We start from the raw sequence: 21153 nt of genomic DNA, 5'->3' as shown, positions 1-21153 counted from the left end.
AGTGTGTGAAATTGTCCACAGGTGTGAGTGACTGGGTGAGTGTGTGAAATTGTCCACAGGTGTGAGTAATTGGGTGAGTGTGTGAAATTGTCCACAGGTGTGAGTAATTGAGTGAGTGTGTGAAATTGTCCACAGGTGTGAGTGACTGGGTGAGTGTGTGAAATTGTCCACAGGTGTTCAAATCTACCCCAAAGGGTTCAAATCTGTAAGGTACATTTTTATAAAAAAAATTAATATATTTACCATATATAACCATTGATAAAACAATCTAAAACACTCTGACATTGTGCTCTACTGATGTGTTATGATATGATATGGTTACGTAAGCCTCATTGAAAATGCCTCATCAAGCATGTTGAGACAACCTAATTCAAATTAGCCAGAACTGGATGGTTTACTTCTAAATGGAAATGTTGGTGGGAAATTCTTATTGACAGAAAGAAAACATGCGGAGACATGTACAGAACCCATGCAATAACACACAATTTTAGTGGGCCATAACTAAACAAAGCCATTAAGAGTGCACTGATATAAATGCTCCATTCTAGAGAGATGCAACCTTTATTTGTTCACAGTGCTGGTGATAGGAACCAGACATCTGAAACCGCTACATTGCTAAACTATTCTGAAGGTAGTTGGAACTGGACCAGCATCTTCTATCAGAAAATGTCCACAGGGAGAGCCTGACTCACTATTAACATGCAAATGATAGACTTTTCATATCTCAACCGCTGAATTCATTTACACCTTAAAAACTCTTGTCTCTGGAATTAAGGGAATTGTAATATGTTTGTAATTGTGATGCAATTAATTTAAGACACACATTATATGGATTGGTGCAGAGCAAGAACACACTCACCCAGTCACTCATAAATTTGGACAATTTGTCACACTCACTCACACAACTCCCCACACTCACCCAGTCACTTACACACTCACACCTGTGGACAACATCACACATATACAAAAAATAAATATGCAGATTGAATCAGTTACAATTCAGGTTCATTTCTAAATGAAGTGTATAGCACTGATCAATGTTAAATTATGAATAACTGAAATGTCTGCAATAAATCTATGAATACAAGTGTCTGCTATAAATCTTTCTCCGTCTACAACAGATTATTCAGTAGCAGCTAAGACCTAAACATTTCCACCATGACTTGCCAAAGTAAAGTGATCATGACTCTGACTCTGATCAACTTGAACCGAATTAAAAATAAAAGCTAAACATATATTAAGGAAGACCCCTCTCCTAACATATGTTATGAGTCCCAGGTTCTCCAGTGACCTTTTCTCCAGTGTGTTTGCTCCTGGCTATCACTCATTAATGAAAAGACACCAGCCGAAATAAAGACACGCAGAGCAGGTTCCTACTCCCACACTTTGTAAACACACATCCACCACTCATTTGCACAAGTCAGAACATGTCCTAACTCCAGAACCTCTCCTGCACCTGTTACCGTGCTGAAACATGGCCAAGACACTACAGTAACATACTTCAAACAAACTGTCTGTGTCTATGCCATTGTGTTATGTTAAAGTTAATACCAAGGAAGAAGGTCAATTGAAAATAACCCAAAAGAAAAGAGTTGTTGCAAGTGTTTAAAAAGATATAAAATTATAGAGAAAATTGGACTCTGAATAACTGTGTGAGACGAATAAACCCATGTAAAGGAACACTGTAGTATTTCTACCTTGAAATTACAGGTTTTTGTGATGTTAAAGGGAGCTGTAAAAGTGAGAACAGAGCCTCTGTGGCAGCTACGCCAGGTCCACTGCTGGTTTACTGGACTAAGCAACTTTCCCTATCATGACACAGAGGGCTCTAGCGAGAAACGCGTAATGTTTTAAAGCACATATCTCATGGGTGGTTACCTTGCTAAAAGAAGAATTTAGCCAGTATTCTTTCCAGTATTTAGCCAGTATTATTTCCAGTACAGACATTATGGCAGAAACAGCATAGAGGAGAAAGAGAGAGAGAGGGTGAGTGAGAGAGCAGTCATACAAGATTAATACTGGACTGAATTTACACAGTAGAATGAGCTGAAACAGATATGAGGACACAAGTTGGAGCAGTGAATAACATGCATTGTACCACCAAAGTTACAATTTATGGTTGTAATAACTCACAAACACACACACACACACACACACACACACACACACAGAGAGAGAGAGAGAGAGAGAGAGAGAGAGAGAGAGAATTAGAGATAGATAGAGAGAGAGAGAATTAGAGAGAGAAAGAGAGAGAGAGAGAGAGAGAGAATTAGAGATAGATAGAGAGAGAGAGAATTAGAGAGAGAAAGAGAGAGAGAGAGAGAGAGAGAGAGAGAGAGAGAGAGGGAGAGATGGGTGTGTGTGAGACTTTCACAACAGTACTTAAAAGTGAATTACACTCAGCAGCAGGAGGGGGAGTTCAGGAGACAAAAAACACAGTTTATAATTTTTTATTTTATTTTTTTAAAGCTTTTGTCTTTGAAAAACAGGTGACAGATCTGAAGAAATCCACAGGTTTCTATCAATTCTCCCTCTATGAAATCTCAACACTGTGGGTCTGAAAAGATGTGGAGTTATTAAAGAGACCCTTTTTGGAAATAGACTCAAAAACTTGGAGTAAAAAAAAGCACATGGAAAGTATCCATGAGGATTTCTGAGAAACACTGAAAGCAAGACTCCCAAAAAGAAAGGAAGCTTGCAGACCATACAAGCTCAAAACTGATATTGTACTCAAGGCTTATTCTTTGTTGAGGCTTTGGTAATTTCCTGTTAAATGCACGTGTGCTGCTTTGGCTTGAAACTAATGCCCACCTTGACTCTCAAAAGTTGTACTTCAAAAGGTCTTTTTTTCTCCATTCTTTTCTGCCTGTAGCTCAGAGTTAATGATTGTCAAAGATTACTCAAATGTCACAGACAGGTCTTATCACAGCCTCTCTGTTCTTAGCCACAAACCTCTAGAATGTCTGAGAAGAAGCGAAAAAAAAAGCAAATTTTTCATGGAGGAAGGAATGTCTTTCCTGTGAAGTACCAAGCGATATAATACACTAAGAGGCTATGAAATGCATGGTCATAATTATGTTATACGGAGTCATACATTCTTATTATTATGACTTAAAATGAATTTAGATAACATATATATATTTATTATTATTATTGTGAAGCTTTCACACCTTCAAAATTAGCCTCAATGTAAATTCTCCTCCTGCAGTTTCCGCACTCTTCCTGTTGGTGGCGTCTAGAGTTCAAAGTAAAAGTCAAACCTACTCATCCAATCAGGACAGCTGCTATTATTCAAAATCCACTCTGCATTTGCTACACACTCTCCTTGTTTCTGTACTGATTAACCATTCTCTCAGCTCCACTGACCACACTGGTCATTCTGTAGGTTTACAATTACAGAGTGTAGTCATCTGTTGCTCTGCATACTTTGTTAGTCACCATATATCCGGCTCCTCAATGGTCCCATCCCCCAAAGAACAGTTATGATTTGGGTGGTGGATCATTCTCAGCGTTAGAGTGCCACCGACGTGATGGTGGTGTGTTAGTGTGTTGTGAAGGTGTGTGTATAAGTTGGTGCATTCCTGAGGATAATTTAAGTCCAGTGTATCTGTCAAAACTCAGCTTTTAGGTCTAAACTAGAGGAATTCTGCATGGCTACATAGTGAAGATAATCTGAGATCAAGTAACATGCCTTACTCCTTCCAGAAACAAAGAGTGGAATTGTCCTGGCTCTGCTCACCTTTTATTGAGAAGGCAACTCAACATTTTTACCTCAAGGTTAACAGGAGAAATGCACAGATGAGAAAGCAGCTGTGTCTCCTTTTAGCCTGGTGACAGCATCTATAGCTAACTTCAGGATAAAGAACACATGTTGAAACTCAAACTTAATGATTTTCTAGTGACGGTGGATTAAACAGCTAATCCTTTGGAGTGAGTGTGTGGTGTTTATCTGCCTGTTGTTAGCCTTACTATTAAAACAAAGCAACAGAGCTCAGCACATAGCTTGTTTCATCACTTTAATTCACCTGCGCTGTACATGGATGCTACATTTAAACTCTGAGGGTCTGTAGGTGGATCCATTTTACAAAGATACTGAACCAGCCATGGAAGATACTAAATCGATTATAGAAGCTATTTAACAGTGCATAGCAGCTATTTTCCAAATTATACATGGATTATACATTTGTTATACATTTGAATCATTTGTTGCAGTGAATATTCAGTGAATACTGAATAAGTTAAATGGCAGTTATAGATAAATAACAGGCATAAGCTTGCATTTTAAGGGGTTATTAGCATATAAACCCCATCATGTGTTGAAAACCCTAGTTGTTTGGTTGTGTCGGTGCCACCATATTGCAAGGACGATCACAGTAGAAGTATTTTGCTTTTAAACCAGTGCAAAGATGATGCCATGCCGCTCTGACTCCACCTTCGAACTTCATAGGAGTATAAAGAAGGTAGAATCTGTTTCTGCCCCTCTCTCTTTCTGTCTCCATCTCTCCCTCCCTCTATCAGCAGTCTGCTTTTAAGAACACTTCATCCACTGGGAGATCTAATATCACTGCTATTTTCCAAGGGCTGCATCAAGGACACAGAGGACTGCAGGCTCCACGGTGTCTGAGCGAAAGGTAAAGTACAGGGATGTTTTCATTTATCAAGTTAGAAACAGTTGAATTGATTGATCTGATTGATTTATTTATTGACAATATGTGCTGGGCCTAATTGTTTCTGGTGTGTCACCACATTGCAATAATAAGACATAATATACCTCTACATACGATAAACAATGTGAAATACAATGCAACTTTAATGAAACTATTCTTACAATGTTTTGTCTTAGTGTTTTTGTGTTGTCACAAATACAGCAGTGGTCTTAAGGTGCAATTACTTTACTTTATACTGAAAAATACAAAAAACAACCAGGTTCAATGATTGAAACATGCTGCAATTATGTTCAGTAATTAAAAAGTACACTTTAGATGTACCCTTAGTGTCTAGTTCTGGGAAATCTAATATCATGCCTCCTTTCCAGGTATACAAAACCCTCATTCTGCAGAAAACGAAGGTGAAAGGACAATGGCTTCAGCAGGCCTGGAGATCCTGGGCCTGATTCTGGCTGTGGCCGGCTGGCTAGGAGTAATGGTGGCCTGCTGTTTGCCTATGTGGCGTGTGGCAGCCTACGTGGGCCAAAATATTGTGATCACGCAGGTGGTTTGGGAGGGTCTGTGGATGAGCTGCGTGGTCCAGAGCACGGGACAAATGCACTGCCAGATTTACGACTCCATGCTTGGGCTTCCTGATGATCTCCAAGCTGCCCGTGCTCTCACTGTGGTCTCCACTCTTTTTGGAGTGGTGGGCATCTCCTTGGCTGTAGCTGGAGCGAAATGCACCAACTGCACATCGGACGCGTCAAATAAGCCACGTATTATCCTGAGCGCTGGAGGGACATTCATTCTTGGTGGACTGCTGCTGCTGGTGGCCGTCTGCTGGACAGCCCACACCATCGTCCATGACTTCCACAACCCACTTCTGCAGGAGACACAGAAGCGGGAGTTTGGGAACTCACTGTACTTTGGGTGGGGTGCCTCTTGCTTGCTGATTCTAGGGGGAGCCATTCTGTCCTGCACGTGTCCTGCCAGACAGAGGAAAAGTCCTGCCTCTGCCAGAACAGATTACACCGTGGTGAGGTCCATGGCTGCGAATGGAGATGACAGGAGAGACTATGTTTGAGTGGGCTGTAAGGCTTACAGTGCTGTACAAAACTTTGTGCACCCCAATTAATCTAATTGCATTTTGTAGGGTTTCCATTTTCAAACTTCTTCAGGGAAAATTGGCAAATTTTAGTGCATTGTTTATATCATTTTTATTTCAGTTTTTGTTTATGCACTAATCACACATGCACACACATTATTATTTGCCTGATAATAGGATACATTCCAATGTGCATGAGTGCATTCCCAGTACAGGATACAAATCCTGAGCAGGGGTGCCCAAAGTATTGCACACAACTGTAAGCTGGAGAATGGACCAGAAGGCAGGCTGCATGCACTGCACATGCTAGAAACTGACAGCAAATGCCACAAAAGATATGATGGAACATATGTGGTGTACAAAATATCAGTACAAATAGATTGATGGAAGATTTATTCATGTTTAACTATCAGACAAAATGGTCTTTCAGTGGGAAATTTATATGTGATATAATAACCTTTGTGGCTCTTCTAGATTTGACTGAATATGTGAATATTACCAAAAGGCTACTTCCATGAACTCACAAAAAATGTTGCATAATTAAATGGTTTAGATGTAAACAAGGTCATTGAGTGTGGTTTGGTATAAAATGCTCTTTTCAAGAGAAATCAACCAAGTTGATTACAGGTGGTGCTCTCACAAACCAATATGAAATGGTTGAATATGCTACCAGTAAGATTTCATGCTATTTCACTTTTTGATTCATATTCATTACTAGTAGCTTAGAACATAATTAAAATAGCTATATTTGGTACACTGGAGAAATTTGCTTTGCTGTACAAAGAACTAAAAAAACACGATAATTACTGATTGTTTACATCTAAACCACTGAATTCTACACAAATCAGTGTAATTCCCTTTAAAGACAGCAATTGTTAAGTACTCATGTGCACTTTATCTAAATTTTTTGCCATCTATGCTTCCAATAATTGAATGTGCTATAATTTGTTAAACTGAAAAGCAGAATATGAAACTATCAGTTTATTTGTGGGTATATAACGCCATAATGTTGCTGGCTATAAGGGGTAAGAACACCATATCTGAAAGTAATAAAGTTCATTTTAGAGAAAATCCAGCACTGGAAGCTCCTTTTTACTTCTCCAAGCCTTTCCAAATGTAGAAGAAACAGCATGCATAAGACAAAGCTAAGCTATGTCGACAGGTTAGCAACAGGAAACTTAAGACCAAGCACCAAGCTAAGCTAGCTATTGATAACTAAGGCATGCTGACTTTAAAGTGGCCCATATTGTCTAAATTCTACCTTGCTTTTAAGGAGACAAATATTCAGTTTTTGCCTGTGTTTCATGGACAATGCAGCCATTGTTCTAGACCTTCTGCTGCTCCTTTGTGTCTGTCCTTCAGTGCAGGAGAGTGTAACAGAAACTAATCACCGTGAGACGACTGCACCTGGCTTGTTGCTGGGTAGATAGCTCTCCGGGACCTCAATAGCGTCATTGAAACTAACATTTAGAGTCTTTGGGAGCTCAGTGCTCTGGCATTCCTTTGTTTACCAGGTTGTTAGTTACATTTCGGAGCAAAGGAAGTATAAGAAAATACAGGTGATGGTCATAAAATTAGAATATCATGAAAAAGTTCATTTATTTCAGTAATTCCATTCAAAAAGTGAAACTTGTATATTAAACACAGACTGATATATTTCAAGTGTTTATTTCTTTTAAGTTGATGATTAAAACTGACAACTAATAAAAACCCCAAATTCAGTATCTCAGAAAATTAGAATATTACTTAAGACTAATACAAAAAAGGATTTTTAGAAACGCTGGCCGACTGAAAAATATGAACATGAAAAGTATGAGCATGTACAGCACTCGGTACTTAGTTGGGGCTCCTTTTGCCTGAATTACTGCAGCAATGCGGCGCGGCGTGGAGTGGATCAATCTGTGGCACTGCTGAGGTGTAATAGGAGAGCCCAGGTTGCTCTGATAATGGCCTTCAGCTCTTCTGCATTGTTGGATCTTCCTCTTCACAATACGCCATAGATTTTCTATGGGGTTAAGGTCAGGTGAGTTTGCTGACCAATTAAGAACGGGCAGACCATGGTCCTTAAACCAGGTTCTGGTAGCTTTGGCACTGTGTGCAGTCCTGTTCTTAATTTATGGCATCTCCATAAAGTTGGTCAGCAGCAGGAAGCATGAAGTGCTCTAAAACTTCCTGGTGGACGGCTGCATTGACCTTGGACCTCAGAAAATACAGGGGACCAACACCAGAAGATGACATGGCACCCCAAATCATCACTGACTGTGGAAACTTTACACTGGACCTCAACCAACATGAATTCTGTGCCTCTCCTCTCTTCCTCCAGGCTCTGTGGCATTGATTTCCAAAGGAAATACTAAATTTACTTTCATCAGAGACATAATCATGGACCACTCAGCAGCAGTCCAGTCCTTTTTGGAAGCAAGACACTTCTGACACTGTCTCTTGTTCAAGAGTGGCTCGACACAAGGAATGCGACGCTGAAACCCATGTCTTACATACGTCTGTGTGGTGGTGGTTCTTGGAGCACTGACTCCAGCTGCAGTCCAGTCTTTGTGAATCTCCCCCACATTTTTGAATGGGTTTTGTTTCACAATCCTCTCCAGGGTGCGGTTATCGCTTGTACACTTTTTTCTACCACATCTTTTCCTTCCCTTCACCTCTCTATTAATGAGCTTGGACACACAGCTCTGTAAACAGCTTCTTTACAATGACCTTTTGTGTCTTGCTCTGCTTGTGTAAGGTGTCAATGGTCGTCTTTTGGACAACTGGACAACAATTGGTCAGTCAGCAGTCTTCCCCAACTAGTCTCAGTCTAGTTCTACAGAGTTCTAGTTTGAGTTAATTAACTGATTAGAGTGTGGCACCAGGTGTCTTCAATACTGAACCATTTCACAATATTCTAATTTTCTGAGAAACTGAAATTGAGATTTTCATTAGTTGTCAGTTATAATCATCAAATTAAAAGAAATAAACACTTGAAATATATCAGGCTGTGTGTAATGAATGAGTATCATATACAAGTTTCACCCTGAACTGGATAAGCTTTAAAAGACAAAGAACAAATGAATGAATGATGATTCTATTCTCTGAAATGTTTTATTCAACCTGTAAGTAAGGCTTTAAACTCACAAGCGGTAAAGCTATGAATGATTTTTGTAATGTTCTCAAAAATGTTTTTTTATTTGCTTCTCATTGTTAGACAACGATGATAACAGGGTTGTCTTTGTGTAAGCAATGCTATAAAACTAAATATTGTAGTAATACTCTTACTTTACTGGTTTAATAGTAAAATTTAGATGGAAACAAATCAGCTAAAGCAAAAGTGTCCCATCAGAATTTTGTGTCAAGTATTTTGTATTAAGTATAAAACTTTGTTTTGATTTGCAATGGATTAGATTTAAAACAATGGTTCAAAATCCCACAAATTTTGGAAAGCCTAGATGTGTCACTGACCTAAATAATGATTTCAGGGTAGAAATGAAAAAATATTAAAAATGGCAAAATCAGTGTTTTACTGAAACATCACTTTAAAACGGCTTTCATTTCAAGTATTGTACAAGCATCACATGTCCATATTTAATCTAGATTCTTGAAAAAATGTTACCTACTTGCTAACTATAGTAATGCTGTCAGAATTAGCATTATACGTTTTTTCTTGTTTTTGACAGAGTTGTGACCCTTGGGTCTTTGGCCTGTAAATCAAAAATGAACAGACTTGAACAAAAATGAATAGAGGAGACTGAACTTCAAAAAGCTGAAAAGACCAAATAGCTCTGTGACACCACTAAGATGAGTGCTCCAGTTATGAGAGTGGAATGCTGAGGTCTTTCTTTAAGGAAACAAATTATTCAAAATAGTTTCCTTCTGCTTTTAGAGTCAATAGATGAATCAGTGCGTTATTGCTCAGCTCGTAGACCTTTTTATGCCACTTTTATTGGATGATAGTCTGCATTGCCAACTCTGCCCCTGTGATAAATTCCCCCGCTGGGTTTGTTCATGTTTGCAGATCCTGCCTCCCAGGTCATACTTCTTTCCGAAGGTTTTGTTCGTTTTATGGTTTAAATGTAACCTATGAGTTATTCTTTAACCCGATGCCCCTGGGACCTGGTTATCAATTCACTTCTCTTGTGTCAAGCTGAATGTTGAATCATTTAAAGAGTTTCCAAAACAAGACTGCAGTAGAAGAGGGAAAACATAATTTTGAAAAGTCTGACCAATCCCCAAGAGGCCTCGTCTGCTCCAAACTCCACCTTCCCCTGCAGAGGTAGTTATAAATCATTGGGCCACTACCGAGAGCCTCCCTCAGGTTGTCTTATCAGTTGAGTGAAGCAGATCTCTAGGGAACAAGATGGTGGCTCTCGGTTTGGAAATACTCGGTGTCACTTTAGCGACTCTGGGATGGATAGTTGCCCTTATTTCATGCATTCTGCCTATGTGGAGAGTCACAGCCTTCATTGGCTCCAACATTGTGACTGCGCAGATCATCTGGGAGGGAATCTGGATGAGTTGCGTGGTCCAGAGCACTGGACAAATGCAGTGTAAAGTCTACGACTCAATGCTGGCCCTCAGTTCGGATCTTCAGGCTGCCAGGGCTTTGTGTGTAATCTCCATAGTGCTGGGAGTCCTTGGAATTTTGGTTTCAGTCATAGGAGCCAAATGCACCAACTGCATCGGGGAAGAAGGGACCAAAGCCAAAGTAATGATCACTGCAGGAATCACGTTCATTTGCACTGCTGTCATGCAGATCATCCCCGTGTCCTGGACTGCAAACTCTATAATTATGAATTTCTACAATCCGGTGATGACGGAGGCGCAGAAACGAGAGATCGGTGCCTCTCTCTATCTGGGGTGGGGGGCTGCCGCTCTACTTCTAATAGGGGGAGCGATTCTCTGCTGCAGCTGCCCCCCGCGAGAGGAGAAAAGGTACGCTCCACCAAGCAAGATGGTCTACTCCACTTCGAGATCTGTAGCTCCCAGCGGCTACGACAGGAGGGACTATGTTTGAGGACTATGTTTTTGAGCCTGTGTGCTTTTGACCTTCCACCTGCTTTGATTACACCATCTTTACAGAGAGTTTTAAGGCCAGGGACATGAGGCTTAAAAATGTTCGTTATTGTTGTCGTCCAAAGGTCATTCAGAAGAGTCGGGCTGTGGCAGTGTGTTAACTGTACAGCGGAGTAACAATCACGACTGTAAATTCACTTGATTTCACATTTGCTTTGGCAAAACTTTGGGAAATACAGTGTATTTATGTTTGCATGTCTTTTTTTTTGCCACAAATCTTGTGCCAAATGTTGTTTTCTTTTTGTATATGCCTGTTAGAACTGTATATTTCTTTTTATTAACATTCACATTTCTCTTAAGTATGTTCTTTATCATTGTATAATAAACGTTGTCTAAAGTGATGAAGAGGCATGGCTTATGTTTTTGGACATTTCAGTGAATCTTTGTATATACAAAGTAATTTGATATGTTTTTATTAAATGTTTAACTGTAAAACACATTTATAGATTCCTGATTCTTTTATAGATGCACATAAAGCCAATTTCAATGTCACTTTATCCTTTAAAGAAAGGAAGCAGAAAAATGGCAGGCCTCCAGGCCTCCTTCAATAATGAGGTGCTGAGTTGGAGCCTCTGTCAGTGCAGTTCTCTACTCATCTCTCTGTTAGCTGTAACAGGGTTCTATTAGCTCTCTGTACAAGACTCTTGCCTTTGTTACAGCCCTAATCTAACTGTCCAAACCAGAGCAGGACAATGAAGCTGATTCAGCCCGAAGACAGAGGCCAGGTGCCTGACTGAGGAATGTGAAGGAAGAGCCTTATCTGAGTTTCTGGGCTGTATCTGAAGCCCATCCCTGTGGTTAAAGCTTGACAAGCACAGACTGAAGTGATTGACAAACACCCATAAAATCCACAGACGAATGGGGTCTTAGAGGTCACATCTAATGAAGGTAAGGGTGGGTGAGTGAAAAGACTGATATATTAATGAGAGTTCAACATTTCAATGGCTGAGATGTAAACAAGTCCCTTGATGTTTAAAGTGAAATGTGCTTAAAGAATGTATTATAGAAACAGGCAGGAAGAATATTTCACTTCAACTACAGTTAATTACTATTGACTAACTTGTTATAATCACATTACCCTATTTTTACCCACATATTATCATTTAATCAATATGAATTTCTGTAAATTCAAGCACTAAACATTCTTTTAACTGCATCATTGGAAGACTCATAGGGATGGGAATGCTAAGTACATGAATATCCACAGCCAATGCTGGAAAACTAGGACCTGGCACAGGTTCAGACAGACGCAGAGTATCTGGATGTGGAGGAGCCATCTGTACATACTTGAACCCATGGTCTTGGACGCCTAGGGAATTTAAGGAATGCAGATGATGTCATGAAACTTTTGCAGCAAGGATCTTTAGCAGAAAATATTAGTGCTGTTTAATTATTAGCTAAGAGTATAAATGTGACGGGATAAACCCGAACATAGGAATATATTCAAAGGTTTATTACCTACACAAGTGGCCTCTGTGGAAGGGGTGGACAGCTCCAGAACTGGAGGGCCGGTAAGTATAAACCTGGCAATTAACAGATTTGTTGAATCAGGTGTGTATAAGCACAGAAATCACAGTGACCCTCCAGGACTGGAGTTGCCGACCCCTGTTGGTTTTAAGGATCACTGTTGAGGTGCTGAATGTCAGATTTAATTTCACAACAAGCTTGTGGGTTTAAAAATTATCAAGAAAATACCAGTTGATATCAAAATAAACGAGACATGTTTGACCTGAGGGAAAAAAAAAATACCAACGAAAGAAAAACAAACTATGAATGACTCCTCAACTCCCTACACAGCCTCCAGTCCTTTGCATAAAGTGTGTGGACACTTACTAATGAGTAAATTCATCCAGCTGCTTTAGTTAAACTCTTAGAAAAGCACTGAACATGTAAAGTTGATGCCCTGAAGCAACCGAAAGTTTTATTCCAGGAGTCAGCTAGAGGACACTCACAGGCATGTAGTGTGTGTGTGTGTGTGTTTGTGTTTGTGCATCATGCACCCATGTGTGAAAGGGTAGGAAATGGATCCTATTTCCCGGATTTTGACTTAAAACTGTGCTAAATAACACAGATGGATAACAGATAATTTTCTTGGTTATAATCGCTAACAGATGGCCCCCTATTGTTTTAATACACAGTCAACAACCCATACACACATTCCATGGCTCAGTGAAGATTGAGTGATATATATATATATATATAAACACTAAATATGAAATATTAATAAACTATGTCCACAGTCACTAACATCTCTTGTGGAAAAAGAAAGTGTACTTACAGTGTACTGTTTTGGAACCACTAATTTGTATGAATTAATTACTAATATGTAATTTAAATATACTGAGTGTACTAGTCATGTTATTTTAGTCACTCTTCTAATAAAGAATTTCTAATGAAATTCTTTCATGTTTACATGTATCATAATATAATATTAGTGTATATTTTGTGCTACGACATCATTTTTATTAGTGACTTTTTTGACATGGTCTTATTTTATTAGTGACTTTAATTTTATATTTTATTAGTAATTAAAGCACGTTAGTATGTTTTAGAGTTCAGGCAGACAGCTCAGAGAAATATATGTGCTTGATATTCATTCATTCATTCATTATCTGTAACCTCTTCTCCAGTTCAGGGTCGCGGTGGGTTCGGAGACTACCAGAAATCACTGGGCGCAAGGAATACACCCTGGAGAGGGTGACAATTCTTCACAGGGCGACACACATGCACACCTATGGACACTTTTGAGTTGCCAATCCACCTACCAACGTGTGTTTTTCGACTGTGAGAGGAAACCAAATCACCCGGAGAAAACCCACGCGGACACAGGGAGAACACACCACACTCCTCACAGACAGTCACCCGGAGGAAACCCACGCAGACACAGAGAGAACACACCACACTCCTCACAGACAGTCACCCGGAGGAAACCCACGCAGACACAGAGAGAACACACCACACTCCTCACAGACAGTCACCCAGAGGAACCCCACACAGACACAGGGAAAACACTCCACACTCCTCACAGACAGTCACCCGGAGGAAACCCACACAGACACAGAGAGAACACACCACACTCCTCACAGACAGTCACCCGGAGGAAACCCACGCAGACACAGAGAGAACACACCACACTCCTCACAGACAGTCACCCAGAGGAACCCCACACAGACACAGGGAAAACACTCCACACTCCTCACAGACAGTCACCCAGAGGAACCCCACACAGACACAGGGAAAACACTCCACACTCCTCACAGACAGTCACCCGGAGTGAGAATTGAACCCACAGCCTCCAGGTCTCTGGACCTGTGTGATTGCAATACTAACTATGAATTTTGAATTATGATTATATGTTACTCAAACACATTTTCAAACATATTTATACACCTAATACAACCTGAGCTTGTACAGCTTTGCTGCTCTGACACAAACCAGCCTTCACAATGTTTTAGATATGGTTCTGGCCCTTTGGCACAAAGCCCTCAGCAAACCTTTCACTTCTGGCATCCCCGCTGTAGACATTTATTTTTTTTGGCAGGAGTGAGGCAGAATGTTCAGTACCACCATGCACTGTGTGGGTCTGGGCTTGGTTGCCCTCCTCTGAGTAGACTTATCTCCTGATATTTACAGATGGACGTACAGTAAGTAGGTGGCTTCCACTCCTACTCTTAACTCATAATAAAACTTTCTGTACCATGATCCAGAGCGGACCAGGACACTGGAGACTTAAGACCTTCCTCTGAATGATGTCACTGACCAGGAATACTCCTCCCCCTCTACCTGAGTTGGAGTATAAAGGGATACTTCTTTCTGCACATCACTGACTCTGAGGCATTAGCTGAAAGTGGTTGGATCTCACCATCTCAAACTCATCACGGACACTTGAGCATCTGTAAGCACCAGAAAGGAGGGGAACCCAACTCTGACCATGTCTGCTGGATTGGAGCTCATTGGCATTGCACTGTGTGTCCTGGGATGGCTCCTGGCCATCGTGTCCTGTGCCCTGCCCATGTGGAGGGTCACTGCTTTCATCGGCTCCAACATTGTGACAGCGCAGATCATCTGGGACGGACTGTGGATGAGTTGCGTGGTCCAGAGCACGGGGCAGATGCAGTGTAAGGTTTATGACTCCATGCTGGCCCTCTCTCAGGACCTTCAGGCAGCTCGGGCACTGACCGTCATCTCCATTCTGCTGACGGTTCTCGCTGTGCTGGTGTCCATCGCTGGGGCCAAATGCACCAACTGCATTGAAGACGAGGTTTCCAAGGCCAAAGTGATGATCATGGCTGGGGTTCTGTTCATCGTGGCTGGACTCATGCAGCTCATCCCTGTCTGCTGGTCAGCCAACAGCATCATCAGGGACTTCTACAACCCCTTGCTGACCGATGCACAGCGCAGGGAACTTGGGGCTGCACTCTATATCGGCTGGGCTGCTGCTGCTCTTCTCCTGATGGGCGGATCTTTGCTTTGCTGCTCCTGTCCACCACAGGAGAAGAAGTATAATAATCCCTCCAGAACGGCTTGTTTCGACCCTCCGTCCACAGCTGCTAGAGGGTACGACAGGAGGGACTATGTATGAGGTTTGGGGAACATTTTAAAAACTCTTTTTTAAAGAGTTTTTGTTCAGGGTTTTTCTGTTTTTGACAAGGATTTACATAAGTGTCATTGCCTTCTCAGACTCTGTGATGAAAGGAAACGCAGAAAACCACAGTGTTCATGAAGGTGGAAAGAAACAGAGAAACTTCTGACTTGTACATTTTAAAAAAGTCTGTTTTCTAAATGCTGTAACACCAAGATCACCAGTTCCTTAGACTTAAAGACTTTATATTTATACTTCACAAGGGGGTTAAAGAAGGAAAAGCGATGACTTTCTGAACTTCAGTGTCATTCGCTGGTTGAGATGTAAACAAAGACTCTGATATGAAGGTTTTGAGATGAAATAGTTAATTGTAAATGAAGGTACAGAATGTCATCACAGTTTTTCCTATCAATAAACACATACATCCATTATATTAACACCCAAAATGTCCAGTGAAGATTTCTAATGGTAATTCCTAGAAAAACATTTATAAAGCACAGCCATTTGACAAACTGAGACAATTCAAGAGTTTAACATCCTCCTTTAAAATGTATTTCACTATGTATTAATAAAAAACGCACATGTTTGTATTGTCTGCTTCATCACTGAGCACTGGGGAAAGTCAAAGATGATAAAGATCACCCATAAAACAATGAAATAAACAGTTATCTGAGCTGGGGCACATTGTATTCTGTTGTACACAAAGGGCTTTGTGGCAAAGAGAGTGGGAAACAAGCCAGGAGGCACAATGTGAGCCCTTCATTGTGGACCGAGTGAGGCTGAGAAGAACGTACATGTCAAGCTGTGCCTGTCCTGAATCACACTGTCCTGTCTGAACTGTTCTTTGAAGAAAGTGAGTGATTTGTATTCATTGCTTGCATTGGAAATGTATGTGTGACTGTGTAATAAATGTTGCATTTATTAAAATATATTGTCCACTCATTATATTTCATTTGCTTTAATTCTAGTGATATACAGACTGGAGAGATTAGAGTAGCAGTCTGTGGTTGCCTTATCTCCACATTCCTCATGTGTCATTGATAAAATCCTTAATTAATTACTAAAAAAACATATATACATAAACCATGTGGCCAAACAGCTTTAGACTAGATGGAAGCTTGCTGTGAGGATTTTATGGTATTAGTGAGGTCAGATTCTGATGATAAAATTTAGTGCTGAGGGGCTTTAAACCCCTCTTTCCCATGCGTGGTGCTGGGCAGTGTAACCTTACACTCATTCACAACTGTATAAAGTTCCAACATCGAATATAAAGATTTCTTAGATGAGCATTTTTGTTTTAATTGTTTTAAAGAAGGACAATATTTAGATTAAAACTCTTCAAGGTATGTTAGATCAGACCTATGCTTAAAAATGTACATTTACAGATTTAAAAAGTACACATTTATATTCTCAAAACACAGCACATACTAAAGATGTTGGGCAGGTGTGTTCTCCACTGTGGTATCACTTTGTGCTCCCTGACCACAGCAGTCAAATGTAGCACCTTTAAACAGATGGTTAATGTTAAATATTGATGGTGTCATGTTTAAGGTGGTGCAAGACATGAACGTATCAGTTTACCATCCATCCAGCCCCACCTGTTGTTCAGGATCATACAGGATCATCTCCTTCGGGGTTGTGTTGTGTTTATAGGCAGACAGTTGAAGAAAAATACTTCTAGACGTGTCGATCATAGAGAGTTAAAAATAGACTCAGCTACACGTATATTTGCATCCAGTCATGATGACATCGCATGATGTCACGTCTTAGACCGTAAACCAGCAACTATCAGTAATTACACCTTTCTGAATTATGCAGTATCCCCAGTGGGAGGCAGAAGGGATGTTGCTTATCAACAGAATGTAAACATCCGTTTGTTAGTTTACACTCATCACATGACAGGATGAAATAAAGCCAAACTAAATGATAAAACCTTTAAAATAACTCGCTCTGCCTTTTTAAAATTAGTAATAAAACTAGTACATTTAAAACTTAAAGTTTGTTTTCAGTGTATTTTCTGTGATTATACTGACAACTTTACAGAAATGTCTATGTATATTTGGTCTATACCTGCGCTTAAGATTTTGATGAAAGTTTACTTATTAATTCTATGATTATTTATCTTTTATGTACAGTGTTATTAACCAACACAGAAACAGACAAACATTTGGTTGATTTAATTAACAATATTATCCCCAGGGTTGAGAGTATTGTAACAGACTTTATTCTTATTATAATCCAAAAGATACCTATAGTTTAATTTTAGTGTAGTTGTAGCACAAAATACAGTTAGTTGTGTGTCCAAAGTTTAAGTTTAATTAAGGTGTCATTTCATAAACGAAAACATGGGCCAATATAGTCCCAAAAAGTATTGAAATACTGAACTTACATATATACTACTACTCCACTGATATACCTATACTTATACTGTACTATACTTATAATTATACTATACTTATAATTATACTATACTTATACTATACTTATATTATACTTATACTATACTTATAATTATACTATACATATACTATACTTATACCTATACTATACTTATATTATACTTATATTATACCTATACTATACTTATATTATACTTATACTATACTTATACCTATACTATACTTATACTATACTTATATTATACCTATACTATACTTATATTATACTTATACTATACTTATACTTATACTATACTTATATTATACTTATACTATACTTATACCTATACTATACTTATACTTGGAAAATAAACCTCAGTGCTTCAGTAAACTTAAGTAAAGTTAAAGATGTGTGAGCACTGAAGAACAGGGTGAAAATGGCTAACAAAATAGGCAGAGTTATTGATAAGCTATTGATCATCTCAGAACTACAGAGTGACCTGTGTGGTCAGTGGAGAGCAGAAACAAGGTCAGTGTAATGTTTTGGCTGATTACAAGTAGCAAAACTTGTATTTTGACTCCTTGGTGATCTCATTCCTGCTCAGCCTCTGGAACTCCTTATATGGGCATGACAGCAGTGACCTCAGAGGTTTGTAAGGTTTAAATATGCTCAATTATAGTTTACAAATGAACTGCTCTTGTCTTTCTGCATCATGTGGAAGTTGTCAGAGGAGGAGGTGGTCAGTATTCCTGAAAAACACATTCTTTAGGATCAAAGGAGAACAACTTTCTGTCTAAAAGGAAGTGAAACTGTGACATCAGACACTGTGTGGCTACTTCAGCCGGTTTTAACAGGTGAAGAGCAGCTCATCTCCATGAAGCAATACACATCACTCAACACATGCTGAGTCACAGTGGCATAATTATTAATACTCAGAATAATTAATAATTGTTCAATTCTCTAAATACAAAGAAAGAAAACAGAAAGTAATTTATAACATTATTTTTTTGGATTTAAAAGAACACTTGGTAATGTTTGGTGTTTTTGCTCCTGCGCTCTAACAACAAATACTACTTAGTGATCTTTTAATGACGGGTGACTAATTCAGTGCTTGAGATGTTGATGTTCTATCTAAACCTAGCCATGATTACGTTCATATGGATTCATTCATATGGGTCAATTTGGCAACCCAACACTCGGTCCAATAGGGACAAACCCAGCATTAGTTGTTTTAACCCAAGTGTGTTGGGTTAAGGGGTTTGTTAGGCCTTTGCCCAACTGTAAATTATAAATGTACTACTCTTGTTCATGTAATTCACCCCCCCCACACACACAAACAAACTCAACTATAGAAATGTAAATGACAATTTTATTTCCTTGAAAGTAGCTTAAAACATTTATTAAAACTAGAGTGTGTGTGAGCTGTGTTGATAAACCTCCCTTCATTTATTTTACACAGAACATGGCATTTTTAGACTGAAAAGGTCTCAGAACAAACACCACTCTGAGCATCACTGCACACTGTAACTACAAATATTTTTTATTGTTGATTAATGCCATAAAAATGACAGATGGAAGCATAAAGTTTTTAAAAAGACCATTGATTTCACTAAATAATTTTTATAAACACTTAAGAAAGTTATTTTTCAAGGGTTATTTAGTTAAGGCCATGGTTCTATATATTGTTTTGAATAATACAGAGAACTAAACAGTTTTTTCCATTGTTACAAGAAGAACCATTTTAGGTACACATGTTTCTATCATGGTTCTACATAGAACCCTTATTGTTCTTAAAGAACCCTCTGAGAACTTTGGTGTAGCTGTATATTTAGATTTAGACTACATTATCTAAAAATGCCTTTTCCCTCCAAAGAACATGTGAATAGCTCTGTGTCTTGATTAAAAACCTGTCATGGTTTTGTCAATAACTTTTAAACACCACTGAAAAAGATTCCACTGTAGCAAATGTTTTGCTAACTAACATACGCCATGTGCCTATGTCTCTAAACCAGTTCCAGCTCGGTCCGTCTCAAACAGGCCTTGTGTTTAAAGGCAGAGTTGTGTTATTTGGAAAGTTGAGAGATCCCAGGGAAACCCAAGCCACTCGTTGCTGTGTTTTCTGTGAAACTCTGGTCACATGACCGATACTGGAGGGGCAGGGACACAGAGACAGTCTTTGTTAGGAGACACATTCACCTGAGATCAGGGAGAGAATGGAGGAGGTGCTCAGAGCTGCTGCCCCAAGTATATATCTCTTTAGGCTGGAGACCAGGAAGTGGGAGGGACACAGAGGCAGGAGAACAGTAAATAGGTGGATACCGTCAAGTTGGAGGTTATAGTTAGGGTTACGGATAGGTTTAGGGTTAGGTTTTACCTCCCCCTTGGAGGTGCCTCCGGCTCACTGCTGTTGCTTCTCTGTGGCTCTGAAACAATACAGAGAAAAAGAGGGAGGGAGGGGGCATACATATTGCTGTGATAATCTGATTGCATTTGACAAGTATAAGCAAGGTCATGTTTGATGATTAGTTCCAGATCACGAAAGCCACCACAACTCAAGGCACTTTTCCACTGCATAGTCCTACTCTACTCAACGCTACACTGCTCTTTTATTTTTGACTGGGTAAATTTGGTCCTGGTCCCTGGTCATTTCTAGTCCCTGCTCCCTCATGGATCCAGGAGAGCAAAGTAGGGACTAAACTGTGATGTGTAAACCTTGCAGAGCACTTATTGGCCAGAGAGAGTCGTCTTTCTATGCCAGATGTCCAGCACAAACTCATCAAGCTACAGCAGAGATCACATAATGGCATAGACTTATGGCAGCCCGTATAATTACACCATGGAGGTTCAAACCCTCCTTGGATCGGCGGCTGACGAAAGAAACCAGTGAGTGCTGCATGCGGCAACAAGGAAGGAACAAACTCTACTGATCTGTCTGAATTGATAAGGGAGCTATGTTCAGTCCCAAACGACAACAATAACAACACATAAATGCATAATTATTAAAGCCAGCTGTTCAGATAAGGGACAGGGTTTTAAGACAAAAACAACAACAACTACGTACCAAGCAAGTAGTACTGAGTAGAGTAGGTACAGTGCAGTGGAAAGGTGCCATAATAACTGGGCCTTACTTGTTATAGTTCCAAATTTGTATTTGTTTTCCACAGAAGATGAATATTCAGACTAATGCAACACTGTTCATGGGGAGTTTCACTTCAGAAATATCATCTCAGTATTAATGGCAATGTCTGTAAACAAATTTAAGTCCTTCTGAGTCAGAGAACATTCATTATACTCTGTTTACAATATTTAACTGTTTACATTTGGGTCACGATTAGTGTTAAATTAACACTGCTTAATTAGTGTTAACACTAATA

General features: G+C 39.6%; 2 protein-coding genes across 2 annotated transcripts; both read left to right on the top strand.

Annotated features, from left to right (window-relative positions):
- Positions 1–4514: 4514 nt before the first annotated feature.
- On the top strand, positions 4515–5823 carry LOC136675444 (claudin-9-like). The gene is made up of 2 exons (XM_066651996.1): positions 4515–4631; positions 5036–5823. The coding sequence occupies exon 2, from the start codon at positions 5080–5082 to the stop codon at positions 5731–5733; it is 654 nt and encodes a 217-aa protein (XP_066508093.1). The 5' UTR covers positions 4515–4631; positions 5036–5079; the 3' UTR covers positions 5734–5823.
- A 4255-nt stretch (positions 5824–10078) lies between these two features.
- Positions 10079–16333, top strand: LOC136675702 (claudin-3-like). The gene is made up of 2 exons (XM_066652410.1): positions 10079–10609; positions 14768–16333. Exons 1-2 carry the CDS (start codon positions 10103–10105, stop codon positions 15398–15400), a joined length of 1140 nt encoding a protein of 379 aa, XP_066508507.1. The 5' UTR covers positions 10079–10102; the 3' UTR covers positions 15401–16333.
- The last annotated feature ends 4820 nt before the right edge of the window (positions 16334–21153 follow it).

The sequence above is a fragment of the Hoplias malabaricus genome, chromosome X1 (genome assembly GCF_029633855.1).
Source record: "Hoplias malabaricus isolate fHopMal1 chromosome X1, fHopMal1.hap1, whole genome shotgun sequence".
Classification (NCBI taxonomy): Eukaryota; Metazoa; Chordata; class Actinopteri; order Characiformes; family Erythrinidae; genus Hoplias; species Hoplias malabaricus.
The sequence above is the reverse complement of the archived record's forward strand: the minus strand, read 5'-3'. Positions and strand labels throughout refer to the sequence as shown.

Bases quoted from the DNA above. Each gene is read 5' to 3' on its own strand.
- LOC136675444 (XM_066651996.1), top strand. From the start codon at position 5,080: ATGGCTTCAGCAGGCCTGGAGATCCTGGGCCTGATTCTGGCTGTGGCC.
- LOC136675702 (XM_066652410.1), top strand. From the start codon at position 10,103: ATGGTGGCTCTCGGTTTGGAAATACTCGGTGTCACTTTAGCGACTCTG. The intron at 10,610-14,767 runs GCTGCCGCTCTA...GCTGGATTGGAG, and splicing joins CTCTCTATCTGGGGTGGGGG to CTCATTGGCATTGCACTGTG.